The 15,571-nt window shown below is 42.1% G+C and overlaps 1 protein-coding gene across 1 annotated transcript; it reads left to right on the forward strand.

Moving 5' to 3' along the window:
- The first annotated feature begins 11,148 nt into the window (after window positions 1–11,148).
- On the forward strand, window positions 11,149–15,185 carry LOC140127367 (vomeronasal type-2 receptor 26-like). The gene is made up of 4 exons (XM_072148016.1): window positions 11,149–11,166; window positions 11,623–11,746; window positions 12,682–13,463; window positions 15,066–15,185. Exons 1-4 carry the CDS (start codon window positions 11,149–11,151, stop codon window positions 15,183–15,185), a joined length of 1,044 nt encoding a protein of 347 aa, XP_072004117.1.
- Window positions 15,186–15,571: the final 386 nt, after the last annotated feature.

Here is a 15,571-nt window from a genome sequence, read left to right on the forward strand (position 1 = left end):
GCGGCTTCTGCCTTTGCCCTGGCGGTTGCAGCTGCGAGGCTGCTCTTAGATGTCCTGGAAGCTGCTGAGCTGACATGGGACCGTGCAGCAGATCCTCTGTCTGACATTGTGGCTGTAAGCTGCTTGACTGCTAGCTGATAGAAGACAGTATCTGTGCTTCAACCCCGTTATATAGTAGTCGTTTTACTGTTCTGACACCCTCAATCCGTCCCTGTGAACGAGTTGTCAGACAGCTAAACTCTTTTCCTATCAATTCATTGAGCTGGACGCAGGGGGTCCTTTTCAACTTTTATTAATAGGATCAGTGTAAAACTACAAGAAAATAACAGCATTCAGTACAAATTGCACAGCATATATCAGTACATAACATTCTGTAAGATACATGAATTGCATATTAACTCACCGACTGTTCTATGATGAGGAAAATAACAGATAAACTAACTGTCCAAGAGAGAGACATTAGCATGTGCTGCTTCTATGGAGCAAGATGGCTACTGCAGAGGGATGGGGCCAGGCTAGAGAAAGGCATGATGGGAAACTAAGGAAGCCTAAGTAGGAAAAGGTTAGTTTGCAGGGAAACATGAGGCAGAATAAATGAGGCTGCAATACAAGAATCTATCAGCAGGTGGAGCTGCTGGCAAAACCACTTAGATATATGCCTGAGAAGGCATGACAACATCTGGTTCTATGCCTATCAATGTAACTTTTCAAATAACCTGAAACTCAATGAACTACGAAAGATACATAAGTTCCAAGTAAAGAACTGCACTGGATTAAATCTTCAGATTCCGGCTCATTATACAAGTACATTTGTAGCCAATCCTTACTACGTGTACAGTGCAGTATACAGCCTGGCTCACGCTCTTCACGACATGCATTTACTTCAAAGAAAAGAAAATGAAGAATCCAGATCTCATCTATATAGACATAAGGTAATAATATCATAAAAAACATGAGAGTGCTGATTCCAATTTATAACTTTTAGTGTTATAATGGCTTACTTTGACCAAACCAAAACCAGTACCAATATATCGGACGCGAAGCACGGTGACTTAGCAATCAGAGTCCGATATATCGGACGCAGGCACTTCCATGTTCTCTGAAGTCACCCTGTCTTGCTACAGTGAGATTGATAGGCACATTCCCCCCCCCAATGACATCCCAGGACCAATTTGAGTCATATAAATGATCTAAGCATGACAAATCTAAGTATCCCCCCACCCCCGCTCTACAATGCCACTATTCTGCATTTGGTAGTGTTGGAGAGTAGAATACTTGTGATGTGCATGTAGACTGTAGATACTGTGCCCAAAAAACTTTAGCCCTGCATTATCCATTTTTCCTTGTGTTATTCCCAGCACCGTCCATTTTTCCTAGTGTTATGCCGCCATTGTCCTTTTTCCCTTACCCCCCAACCTCACTTGTAAATGTGTTTTGATAGTAGTAGTAGTTCATACAGTGTGTGGAGGAGATTGTATTGAATGCCATAAGTGGAGGAGGTAGTAGTGCGGAGTATGTTAAAGTGCATGCTGTGCAAGGATGCGCCGTGGAGGATGTGGTGGTGCACACAATTTGAGAACTTGCTACTAAAACTAAAAACCTTCTAACATTCAAAGGAAACGTAAATCCTGTGTATGACTTTTTGTCTAAAAAATAGAACATTTGAAACTTTGTAATTGTAATTTTTTAAAATGTTTTTCCTAAATTGTTGAATTTTTAACCCAAACAACCCAACCAAAATTATACTAGTAGTATAAACTACAATGTGTCATGAGAAAACAATCTCAAAATCATTTAGATAAGTAAAACAAGTGCACTCTGTCGGGCCAGCTGTGCAGGGGGGCTAGATTCATGAAAAACAATGGAAGGTTCACAAATAATCTGGGTGTTAGAATGGTCAAGTCACAGCCCAGACCTAAATCCAGTTAATAATCTGTGGAAAGAGCTGAAAACTGCTGCTCAGAAATGCTTCATCCAACCTCCCTGAGCTCCAGTAGTTCTCCAAGGGAGAAAGGGCAAGAATAATTTTATATTTTTATGTTTGAAGCCTGAAGTGTGGCATAAGGTAGAAAAGTTCAAGGGGAGCAAATACTTTCACAAGGCTCTGTATATAATACATATGAGGGACAGTGTGGTCAGTTGTGTGTGAGGAGTCTATATCATATATGTGGGGGCACAGTATGGTCAGTTGTGGTATGAGGGGCATATATGATACATAGGGGTGCACAATCGGGTTAATTGTGGAGTAAGTGGTATATATGATATATAGGGGGTACAGTATGGTCAGTTGTGGTGTGAGGGGTACATATGATTATAGGGGGTACAGTATGGTAAGTTGTGGTGTGAGGCATATATATGATATATAGGGGTACAGTATGGTGGTTTGTGGTGTAAGGGGTATATATGATATATGTGGGGCACAGAGTGGTCAGTTTTGGTGTGAGTGATATATATGATATATGTCGGGGACACAATGAGGTCAGTTGTGCTGTGAGTAGTATATATGATAATTATCAACTATGGACAACCTACTCTTTGTTCTAGTCGTTTTATTAGGGTTATCAAATCTTATCCCCACCTTAGGGCCAGACCGTGAAACCAGCACCTCCAGAATCTCCATGGGGTATGACTACAGTGCTTAAAAATGCAGGACACAGCCTCAAATCGAAAAATTCACAGTAGTGTCCACTCCTGTATATAACCCCCTAAAATTTGCACCTGCCAGGATAGGAAAAAATGAACATGTATCACAAGTAAAAAGACATGATCATACATAAGGTGCAAAAAAAGACCTTTCAAATGTCTCAATTATACGACAAAGAAAGAAAAAACAATGATACATGCCCCCCCCCCCCCCACTGTGTCCTAATGCTAGGGTCCAAGGCGAGTTGTGAAAAGTATAAATCAAGAATTGGGAGCCTAAGAGACCCAAATACACGGGCCAAGAAATAGGAACAAGACATAGTAATCAATAAAATTAAAGTGATTGCACTACCCGATTTTAAAGCACACAAGCCCAACATGGGTTAACCGATAACCGATAATACTTGCAACTTGCTGTTCACTGACAGCTAATGAGTACTCTGACTACTAAAAACAAAGAGAATGGGACACACTTACTTACACGTCCGTAGGAGTTCCTGAAGGTGCATTGTCCGACAACAATGCACTGTGCCATGAGTCACTAACATCGTGCACCCGATTTTCTGCATGTGTCGCTTCCCCACTCAGGTCCACTGGAGTTCACCTTCTTCTTCCCAGTGCATGTAAGTGAAGAAGCCACGCCCCCCATTTCTGTCACATAAATTCCGGCGCTATTGCGCCAAAATCTGATTCAGTGCGACACAATCCCCTTCTAAATAACTGTCAAATCCCGAAAAAGTTGGAAAGTCCGACGGAAATGCGATCTGTGCACCCTTAGGAAATAAGCTCCAATATCTTCTTACAAAGAAGAACTCTGATTGTTACTATACACTACAAACAGTCTGATTCCTGTCCTGAGAGCTTTAAACACCCACTGATCACATAAATATTAATATATTAAAATTTTCAGACAAATCTAAATAAAAGTTAACTTTTAGTGGTGCAAAAAGGTTAAAATAGTTTATCGCATTTGTGTGATTTCAAGCAAAAAATTTTACTATAAGGACCCCAGCAGCTCAACGTAGCAAGGGGTATTCTTAAGGGCAAATTTTTTAGGTTGCACCCTGTTATAGACTTTAGGTGCTGGTAAACCCTTATCACTGGAGCTCCTGCCAAATGACAGGATCTGGTGCTCAAACAGAGCTCCACTTATAAACCGAGAACTGGCAAAGCTGACGGGGCGCATACCCGCAGAGAGGGCTCTACATGCTCTGTCACACGTGCCAAAGTTTCTCCACCACAATCCTACATGAATACATTTAATTTATTGACTTTATGAAACAAGGTGAAGATAACAGAGAAATCTTTTGCACGTTGCCAAAGTATTATTAATTTTTAAAATCAAAGTTAAAAGAATATTGGTAATACTTATATGTATCGGTTTATACAATGTTAGTCCAGGTGTATTATAAGGTTTGTTTGTCATATATACAATTCTAATATTTGTTTTCAGCTCTTCAGATATTTAAGAAATATCAATTACAAGGACAGAACGGGGACCCAGGTTTCCTTTCAGGAGAATGGACAGATGATGTATCTTCCCTCGGTCCACATTATACACTGGTTTGGATTCTTCAAAGAGACAATCTTTAAAACTAAACTAAGAAATATAAATTTATTCAATGGGAAAGGTTTGCAGGTTCAAATTAAAAAGGAAAATTTTCTATGGAAACAAGGAATTGTAAGCAATTGATAATATTCAAGTAGTACCATTTATTTATAGGTATATAAATTGAAATTTAAAGGGGTGTTCCCATTTCAACAAGTAATCGATATTGTTTGCATAATAAAAAATTATAAAAGTTTCCAATATACTTTCTGCATCAATTATTTACGGTTTTCTAGATCTCTGCTTGCTGTCTTTCTATAGAAACCTTAATCATTGATTTCCGTTGGACAGAAATCTGACCATGGTCTGTGAAGGTGCACTGCTCGTTATATCGCACAGCTCTGATTACTCTCTATGATACTAACAGGTTGTGCATCTGTGTGACCATGGTCAGATTTCTGTCCCCTGGAAGTAAACATAGAAGCTTTCTATAGAAGGACAGCAAGCAGAGATCTAGAAAACTGTGTGGAGTTGATATAGAAAATACATTGGAAAATTGTATAACTTTTTATCATACAAACAATAACAATAATTTTTCCTCGGTGGGAACACCCCTTCAATGTTATGCTGTTATATACTTTGTTATATATTTATCCAAAGTAGCAACGCAACAAATTATGGTTATACTACAAGTACACAGGTGCAAGCTCATTTAATCGTGGCACCTGATGTACAAAAAAAAGATAAATGACCAGGACGGCACACAATTCACATGGAAAACCTCAGTGGTCTATAGTTAACCCAACGAAGCTTAAAAAAGGCTCCCAGTTGAATAAAAACAATGTACATGGGTGAACTATAGACCACAGAGGTATTCACATTTTAATTATCTGGAGTACTGCTTGTTATTTTGTATATCCGTTGCCACTGGACCCATTTTGTTCTCTCGTGACATCTTGGAATTTAAGCATTGTAAAAACACCAACCTTACTTTGTACAATTTGCACATTAAGATTTATGACTAGAGATGAGCGAACATACTCGTCCGAGCTTGATGCTCGATCGAGCATTAGCGTACTCGTAACTGCTCGTTGCTCGGACGAATACTTCTCCCGCTCGAGAAAATGGCAGCTCCCGCCGTTTTGCTTTTTGGCGGCCAGAAACAGAGCCAATCACATGCAAGGAGACTCTGCACTCCACCCAGCATGACGTGGTACCCTTACACGTCGATAGCAGTGGTTGGCTGGCCAGATCAGGTGACCCTGGAATAGACTAGCCCCTGCCTGCGCTGCTCGGATCATTCTGTGTCTGGATGCCGCTAGGGAGAGAGCTGCTGCTGGTCAGGGAAAGCGTTAGGCTGTTCTATTAGAATAGTGTTAGGCAGGAGTGATTCTACAAGAACCCAACAGCCCTTCTTAGGGCTACAATAATGTTATACTTTTTTTTTTTATTTGCAGCTAGTACCATATTGTGAGGAATTTGTAGTGAGACTTGCGACCGTTGTGTTTAGCGCTTAGTGACGCACATATCCATCGCAAAGACCGAAGTGGGAAAATTTATTAGGGGTTAGATATCAATTAGGCACAGTCTGCCATTTACTTTTTATTTTACGTTTATTTTTTCATAACTCAGCGTCATCATCTCATCTGGCATAGCAGTGTGCTTTCATACTTGGCTAGAAAATAGCCATAGGAGAATCCAAACGGCTTACTTACGCCTACAATAGCGTTATATATTTTATTTCTGGTTGAGCTGCTGGTGGCTGGCCTTGCTGCAGTGCATCTACTACCATATTGTGAGGAATTTGCAGGGAGACTTGCTACCGTTGTGTTTAGCGCTTAGTGACGCACATATCCATCGCAAAGACTGAAGTGGGACAATTTATTAGGGGTTGGATTGAAATTAGGCACAGTCTGCCATTTACTTTTTATTTTACGTTTACTATTTCATAACTCAGCGTCATCTCATCTGGCATAGCAGTGTGCTTTCATAGTTGGCTAGAAAATAGCCATAGCAATAGGATAGCATCGTTTGGTTTTAAAAACTAAAAAACACAAAAAAAAAAAAACAAAAAAAAAAAAAACAAAACAAAAGTAAAAAAAAAATTAAAGTTATAACTTTCATTTTCAAAATGTTTAACCCGAGGGCTAGGGGTAGAGGACGAGGGCAGGAACGTGGGCGTCCAACTACTGCAGGGGTCAGAGGCCGTGGTCCTGGGCGGGGTGAGACACCACCTGCTGATGAGGGAGCAGGGGAGCGCCGCAGAGCTACACTCCCTAGGTTCATGTCTGAAGTTACTGGGACTCGTGGTAGAGTACTGTTGAGGCCAGAACAGTGCGAACAGGTGATGTCGTGGATTGCCAACAATGCTTCGAGCAATTTGTCCACCAGTCAGTCTTCCACGCAGTCCACCCATGTCACCGAACTCGGCACTCCTCCAGCTCCTGCACCTCAGCCTCCTCCCCCCCAGTCTGCCCCCTCCCAGGAAAATTTGGCATTTGAACCGGCATACTCTGAGGAACTGTTTTCTGGACCCTTCCCACAGTCACAAACCACTTGTCCGGTTGCTGCTGAGCAATTTTCCGATGCCCAGGTTTTCCACCAGTCGCAGTCTGTGGGTGATGATGACCTTCTTGACGTAGTGGAAGAAGTGTGTAAAGAGGTGTCGGACGATGAGGAGACACGGTTGTCAGACAGTGGTGAAGTTGTTGTCAGGGCAGGAAGTCCGAGGGGGGAGCAGACTGAGGGATCGGAGGATGATGAGGTGACAGACCCAAGCTGGGTTGAGAGGCCGGGTGAACACAGTGCTTCTGAGACGGAGGAGAGTCCTCGACCAGAACAGGTTGGAAGAGGCAGTGGTGGGGCCAGACGGAGAGGCAGGGCCAGAGCTGGTGCATCAGCGCCAAATGTGTCACGTAGTGAAGCTCCCGTGGCGAGGGCTCCCGCGGCGAGGGCTAGATTTCCAGAAGTCTGGAGGTTATTTAAGGAAACACCGGATGACCGACGGACTGTGGTGTGCAACCTTTGCCAAACCAGGATCAGCAGGGGTTCCACCACTACTAGCTTAACTACCACCAGTATGCGCAGGCATATGAATGCTAAACACCCCACTCAGTGGCACCAAGCCCGTTCACCTCCGTCCGTGCACACCACTGCTCCTTCCCCTGTGTCAGCTGATAGTCAGCCCCCTGCCCAGGACCCTGGCACAAAAACCCCATCGTCGCCTCCACGATCCTCCACAGCATCCACCAGCGTTCAGCTCTCCATACCCCAGACGCTGGAGCGGAAAAGGAAATATAGTGCAACCCACCCGCACGCCCAAGCCCTTAATGTCCACATCTCCAGATTGCTTAGCCTGGAGATGCTGCCCTATAGGCTAGTAGAGACCGAGGCCTTTCGCAACCTCATGGCGGCGGCCGCCCCTCGGTATTCGGTCCCCAGCCGCCACTACTTTTCCCGATGTGCCGTCCCAGCCCTGCACCAGCACGTGTCAGACAACATCATTCGTGCCCTGACCAACGCCGTTTCTGACAAGGTCCACCTGACCATGGACACGTGGACGAGTGCTGCCGGGCAGGGCCACTATTTATCGCTGACGGCACATTGGGTTAACAATTTTTGGGACTGCCACATGCAGTCACTCAATCTATTCAGAACGGAGCCCGCGCCAGAAGCTGCAGGTGTCGGCTATATATTATAACCTACACCCGCCTCTAACACCCGCGATCGGAGATTTCTCTGATCGCGGGTGTTAACCCCTGACACGCAGCGGTCGCGCATTTGAGAAGAATCTGACCCCCCCGCGGCGCTTACCGGGGGGGGGGTCCGCTGCTCCGATCGCAGCCCCGGGACTGCCGGTGCCCGGGGCTGCGCGATCTGCTTCTGTGAGCCGGGTCCGTGCCTTCTGGCAGGACCCGGCTGTAACACACTGAGCATGCGCAGCATGCTCAGTGTGTTACATTACACAGTGTAATACATATGTATTACACTGTGTAATGTGAAGAAAAGCTTGAACAAGTGATCAGCGGATCACTTGTTCAAGCTAACCTGTAAAAGTTAATAAAAAATGTTAAAAACACTACATAAAATCATTTTTTTAATAAAAAGAATTAATTAAATAAGTTACATCTCCGAAAAAATGGCGATGCAAAAACAAATGAGATTTCCTCTATATTAGTTTTTATCCAGTAAAATTGTAAAAATAAATGAAAAACTGTATAAATGAGGTATCACCATAATCGTAATCACCTATAGAATAAAGATAATATAGTATTTTTAGTGAACGGTGTACGACCCCCAAAAAATACGAAAAAAAAGTAAACCAAAATTGACAATTTTCTTTTCACCCATACATTCAAGAGTTAATAAAATTTCATCAATAAGCTAATGACCCACGAAAATGAATTATTTGTAAAGTGCATCTCATGTCGCAAAAAATAAGCCCTTATATGTCCAAATTGCCAAAAAAATAAAGATTGTATAGCCAATAAAAAGTGACAATGCATAATCTGTTCTGAATGGCGCAGCTCCCTTCGATGCCCTGGCGTGTGCCCATACAGCAGGTTACCACCACATATGGGGTATTGTTATACACGGGAGGGATTGGGTATCAAATTTTGTGGAGCGTTTTGGTATTTTATCCACTGAGAATTTGTACATTTTTTGAAAAACACATTGGGGCACATTTACTTACCCGGCCCATTCGCGATCCAGCGGCGCGTTCTCTGCACAGGATTCGGGTCCGGCTGGGATTTAAGATGGTAGTTCCTCCGCCGTCCACCAGGTGGCGCTGCAGCGCCGAAAATAATCTTAACGCCCCGGAATGCACCATCCCATAGAAGGTGAAGGTGAGCGCTCCCCAAGCGACACATTTTCGGTTTTTAAATGCGGCGGTTTTTCCGAATACGTCGGGTTTTCGTTCGGCCACGCCCCCCCGATTTCTGTCGCGCGCATGCCGGCCCCGATGCGCCACAATCCGATCGCGTGCGCCAAAAACCCGGGGCAATTCATGTACAAGCGGCGCAAATCGGAAATATTCGGGTAACACGTCGGGAAAACGCGAATCGGGCCCTTAGTAAATGACCCCCATTATTTTAGCCAAAAAGAATGTCACTTTCAAAATTGCATCAGATTTTGTTTTAACCCCTGTAAAACAATTAAAGGGTTAACAAACTTCATAAAAGTTGTTTTACGTACGTTGAGGGGTGTAGTTTCTATAATGGGGTAATTTATGGGGTTTTACTTTTATTTGGGCCTCTCAAAGTAACTTGAAACCTGAGCAGGTCCCTCAATAGCAGGATTTTGCGTTTTTTATGAAAATGTGAAAAATCGCACCTAACGTTCAAAGGCCCATAATATCCTACAAAAATAAGAGCATTCCTAAAAAACCATTTCCACATAAATTAGACATTTAGTGAATGTTAGTTATTACGTTTTTTTGCGGTTATGACTATGTATGGAAAAAGTAGAACATTTTGAAGTTCGAAAATCAAGAATTTTTCCAAATTTTCACCAAATATCTGATTTTCTCATAAATAAATGCAAAACATAACACCAAAATTTTTCAACTAACATGAAGTACAAAGTGTCACGAGAAAACAATTTTAAAATCACTTGGATATGTTAAAGCGTTTCGAAGTTATAACCATTTATAGTGACACAGGGAAGATTTGAAAAAATGGGCCGTGTCAGGAAGGTGAAAAGTGGCTTCAGCGTTAAGGGGTTAACCAATCCCTCCAGCAGAGGTGGCCGTATCCGAGGAAGCTATCTCGTTTCTAAGGGACCATATCAGTACATTTATGAGAAATTATCTGCACACTGGAACATTTTTTTAAATAAAATCTAATTGAAGAAATGTTTATATATGGCAGATTAATGAAACTGAATGTGACTGCCCAGACAAGAATACCCCTTAACACTGAGTTAGTCTTGAAGCAGACGGACAAACGGGGGGACATAGTGTTAATGTCTAGGGAGTGCTATATACAAGAAGCTACAAGACTCCTAAGGGACCCAACAACATACAAAGTTTTGACATCGCAGCATCAATCTCACCTGAGGAATTTTTTGAGAAAAAGGGAAGAAAAGGTTTTACTGTCTGAAAAAAATTGAGGAGAAGCTCTTTTCCTTACATCCTAACAAAACCCAGTTGATATTTCTTACCGAAGGTACTTAAAAGTAAAGGTGCACCCCTCGGATACCCTATTGTGGTCACTATAGGCTCAATTATAGAACCCTTATCTCAGTAGATCAACTGGTTACTCAGACCTGCTATAAATAATATCCCCTCATATATAAAGGACACAAACCACTTTATTACACTATTACACCTCATACAACAGGTGTGAATGGGATCCAACATCTATTGTTTTTGGCCAAAAAAAAGTCCAGAATATGTGGATTTTATCTGTGAGACCCTTAGGTACATATTGACACATAATGCCGCTGGATATAGACCCCGTCTGGAGGGGTCTAAAGATATGTTTAAAAAGCAGATACAGTGTTTGAATTCCCAAAACGATTTGAATATGCTGTTCACAATTCAGATGGGCGGGGGGGGGGGCAGTTTAGAATATTTGGATGTAAAACTGAACATAGTTAACAATCAGGCTCAAACCAAGATGTTAAGAAAGTTGACAGCTTGTAAGGGAGTTAGCTGGGAGATAACGGGTTAGACAAGAATAGACCCTGCAGGTAGTGGGGCAAGCAGAGAAGATGAGCCGCGATACTTCTTCCATTACTGGCTCAAAGGAAGAGAGTGAAAAGTGTGAGGTAAAGGAGGAAAATGGATCCATGTAGCCAGAGGATTGGAAACTTATTTCAAATGGAATTCAATCAATTTTTATCTATTTCCCCAATGTTAAAAAAGTCTAAGTATGGTGTCATTAATGAAAAACACATTGGTAGGAAGTGATAGAAAAATGAAATATTAAAGAAAAATGTGGACAGACCAAACCATGGAAATTTACCTCCTGGTGAGTGGGAGACTCAGAGATTTCTGGTAGTTAATGATAGAAGCTGAGAGGCAGAAGGGGGGATGTGGTTATTAATAAAAATGTGAAAGTCATGATAATATTGAGAATCAAACAGGATAAAAATCAGATCAAGGTACTGGTAAGGTTAGCCAGCAGGATGGTTACGGTGATACCTACCACACAAAGCTAAAATGGGCGTAAAAACCTGAGGGTGTGGACCCCCAAGGGAGGGAAGGTGAGAGAGGGGGACTGACCAGGGAATTGCACTGTGGGTATAGGGGCTTATCCCTCTTCCCTGCCGATTCATACAATAATAAATTATTTCTTATTGTTTCTGGAGGAATGGTTTGATCTTGCATGTCCTAAAATAAGACTACCCAAATACAAATCATGTAGTCTTTCAGAATTATATAAATATCTCTAAACAGACATGGACTTTTGTTTAATCATTTACAGTTTCCACAGTCTCGTTGTAATGAGAAATGTTCCCCTGGATACAGGAAAGCTCAGGATGGAAGACATCTGGTCTGTTGTTATGACTGTGTCCTGTGTTCAGAGGGAGAAATATCCAACATATCAGGTACAAAACAATTAGGTCTTTTTCATCCTTTTAAATTTTTTTCTTTTCTATAACTTTATTTTACTAGGGTGACAGTTTTAAGTAAGCTTCATTGGTCCTCTACATAAAGGAAACTATTTTTGGGTAATAAAGAGAAACTAAAAACACAACATGGCATCAAATGGTAACAAAGGGTCAAAACATCCCCAGCGTGAAAGGGTAACTTGTTCAGTTTCGGTCCTGGCGCTGAACTTGAACCCCCACAGGTAGCAACCGTAGGTGGTGGTGGCACAGATCACAGTTGTTAACCTTAAAATTCTGATGTGCACTGCTAGCATTTTCCACAGGATTGTTGAGCACCTTGAGAACATTGGGAAGTGACTATCCTAGAGCGAGTGATATAACTAATCACTGGTCTTAATGGCGGGGAGAGTCAGCCAAACATGAAATTCTGTATGAAGTCCAGGTTCAGGGATCTGAACCAACAATGTTTGGCACAGACTTTACCTGCTCATCACTACTGGTTACTGGATGAAAGGGTAAACCCTATTCTATATAATAAGTAGAGATGAGCGAGTATACTCGTATCTCGCCGGCTAGAGATCGAGCATTTACTTAGTGAAACACAGTGAAGAACAGTGAAGAATACAATGAAAACAGTGAACACAGGATCATTTAAGTGAAAAAACACAGTGAAGAACACAGTGAAGAACACATTGCACATGTACGGAAACAACTGAAATGTGTTCTTCACTGTGTTCTTTCAATGAAAAATGCTCGAGTCTCCCATTGACTTCAATGGGGTTCCTTATTCAATACGAGCACTTGAGCATCGGGAAAAGTTCGACCCGAGTAACGAGCACTTGAGCATTTTAGTGCTCGCTCATCTCTAATAATAAGGTAAATAATTTATATTTTTACATTTATCACATAATATTATCTTTATTGTCTTACAGACAGTGAAATCTGCCACAAATGTCCCATTGACCATTGGCCGGATGAGAGAAAAGTGAAATGTCTTCCTAAACCCTACGAGTTTCTATCCTATGAATCAGATATTTTAGCTTCAGTGTTTTCTGGATTAGTTGTTTTTTTCTCCATTGTCACCATTGTTATTCTGGGATTATTTCTCTTATACTGGGACACTCCTATTGTGAGAGCCAATAACCGGAGTGTAAGTGTCACTCTCCTGGTCTCCATCCTGCTGAGCTTCCTCTCAGTCTTCTTCTTCCTTGGTCGTCCGGTGGATATAACCTGTCAGCTGAGACAGACTTTATTCTCAGTCTTCTTCACCATTGCTGTGTCTTCTGTACTTTCTAAGACCATCACAGTCTGCATTGCTTTCAAAGCCACCAAGCCCAAAAGTCCATGGAGAAAGCTGATGGGACATAAATTAGCAATTTCTATTGTCTTGGTATTTTCTACGATCCAAGCTGTGATCTGTGTTATGTGGTTGGCCATTGCTCCTCCATATCAGGAGTATGACTTCACATCTTATACTGAGAAGATCATCATCCAGTGTAATGAAGGGTCAGATATCTGGTTCTACTCCATGTTGGTTTATATGGGTCTCCTGGCCTCTGTGAGCTTTGTTTTGGCTTTCATGGTGAGGACATTACCGGACAGTTTTAATGAGGCCAAGTACATCACCTTCAGCATGCTGCTGTTCTGCAGTGTCTGGATCGCTATGATCCCGGCTTATCTGAGCACCAGAGGGAAATACATGGTGGCTGTGGAGGTATTTGCCATCTTGACCTCATGTGCTGGAATATTAGCCTGTATTTTTTTCCCTAAATGTTATGTAATGTTCATCAAGCACGAATTAAACATAAGTGGTAAAGTGGTAAAATAAAAGGTTCCCGATAAATGTGATTGTTTGGTATTTATTATAATAAATATTGCACAACTATTTTGGTTGTAGTGTCCAAAAATTGTATTTTAATTTATTGTACACAATACATGCAGATGAGTTAATCACACATTTAAAAGCTCAGTATTCTTAAAAGTTGCCTACATTTTCAGGCCCTGTGTGTTAATAAAAATGTAAAACAGTGCAAAATAGAACATATAGTGGCCCATTTACTTACCCAGTTCTGTCTTGGTTCAGCGGCGCGTTCTCTGTCAAGGATTCGGGTCTTCCGGCGATTCACGAAGGTCGTGCGCTCGATGTCCACCAGGTGTCGCTGTTGCGTCAAGGTCCGCCGGAGTTCACCATCCTATCCTGGGTGCAGGTAAGCGCGTGTCAAGCAACACATTTTTTTTTAAATAATGCGTTTTTTCCAAATCTGTCGTGTTATCTAACGGCCACGCCCCCCTGATTTTCGTCGCATGCATGCCGACACCGATGCACCACAATCCGATCGTGTGTGCCAAAAACCTGGGGCAATTCAGGGAAAAACGCCGCAAATCGGAAATATTTGGGAAACCCGACAAAAAATAGCGATTTGGGCCCTTAGTAAATGACCCCCATAATTGTAAAGGTATAAAGTAGAAACAATTACAGTAAATTGAAATTAAATAAGTCCCTTGAAAATGAATAACATTAGGTAGATGCATCTGAAAAAAAAGGAAATCAACCAGTTGACCAGTGCTTCAGACAGTTAATTATGCATGTCCCTGCCAATTATAAGTTTCTTTTCTAGGTGACAAGTTTAGCGTAGGACAACACCAGAATTAAAATCAACAGGAACTGAGGTGTCAGGGCTCAGGGTCAGTGAACCCCATGGACCATGGTGGGAGATGGTACTAGCCGACACCTTGGGCCGGAATGTATGTGGCACCTGGTCTTCAGCAGAGCCCACCGCAAAGTGGAATATTTATTCTGTGGCGGGGTACCACCAGGTCATTCCACAGATGTGACTAGCCTGTGGTGACAGCCAAAGTGGCAGTACAGAATCACAGACTAGGCTTGAGGTCAGACACAGGCACATAGTCAGGGTAGGCGGCAGAGATGCAGAGGTCAGAGGTCAGGTCCAGAGTCACAACAGAAGATCAGCAGACAAGGGAACTGGAAAGGTACACAGGAACACAGGAGCAATGCGGGAGTGCTTTCTCTATGGCTTATGCTGAAAGATCCGGCAGGGAGAGAAGGGAGCCGCCGGATAAAATAGAATACTCGGAAGTGGCCAGCGCCAATCACAGAGAGGCGGGACACCCGCGAAAGGAGGTGAGTATTTGCAGGTGTTTTTTTTTTTTTTAAATTTCATTTTTTTGGTTGTTGATTTCCATTAACCTTTCAGCACTATATATATATATATATATATATATATATATATATATATGCCTAGTTCATTATTTATCTCTCACTCTATGTGTTATTTTGCTTGTTTTTACTGTTTAGTTATTTGTCAGTAGAGATAAGCAAAGGGAACCAGATGGAAAACTTTGGTTTTTAACAAATGTGTTGTACCAAGAGATTGAAGGTTTAGAAACACGACATTACATGTCAGAATGTGCATAGAAATGCTTGATACAGTGCCATCTACCTGCTATCTGAACATATGGGAGCCATAGCACAGTAACATAGGAAGTGACAGAGAGTATTGTGGCTGACAATGCTCGTTGTGACCAGTCATGCTGTTGTCTGTGATTTCTGGGGTCTATACACCCTGATGGCTTCTCTGTTGTTATCTGGCCTGTATATGGCACAATGCTATCATCTGGCACCTGAGAAAATATTTAACATGTTGCATAATATTTATTAACGTCACGTTTCCCTTAATATAGTGCAGTGAATTTTCTTGCCAGGGTTCTATTTCTCTTGAATAATATATTTTGGGGTCACCTTCCTTTATATTTAAGTTTTAACACCCTTATTGCCCGCGCCACCATCTTTGCTTGGATTGC

Source organism: Engystomops pustulosus, chromosome 1 (genome assembly GCF_040894005.1).
Source record: "Engystomops pustulosus chromosome 1, aEngPut4.maternal, whole genome shotgun sequence".
Lineage (NCBI taxonomy): Eukaryota > Metazoa > Chordata > Amphibia > Anura > Leptodactylidae > Engystomops > Engystomops pustulosus.

Coding starts and splice junctions, on each gene's coding strand:
- LOC140127367 (XM_072148016.1), top strand. Junction 11,747..12,681: donor AGAAATATCCAACATATCAG/GTACAAAACAAT, acceptor ATTGTCTTACAG/ACAGTGAAATCTGCCACAAA. Junction 13,464..15,065: donor AATACATGGTGGCTGTGGAG/GTATTTGCCATC, acceptor TTTACTGTTTAG/TTATTTGTCAGTAGAGATAA.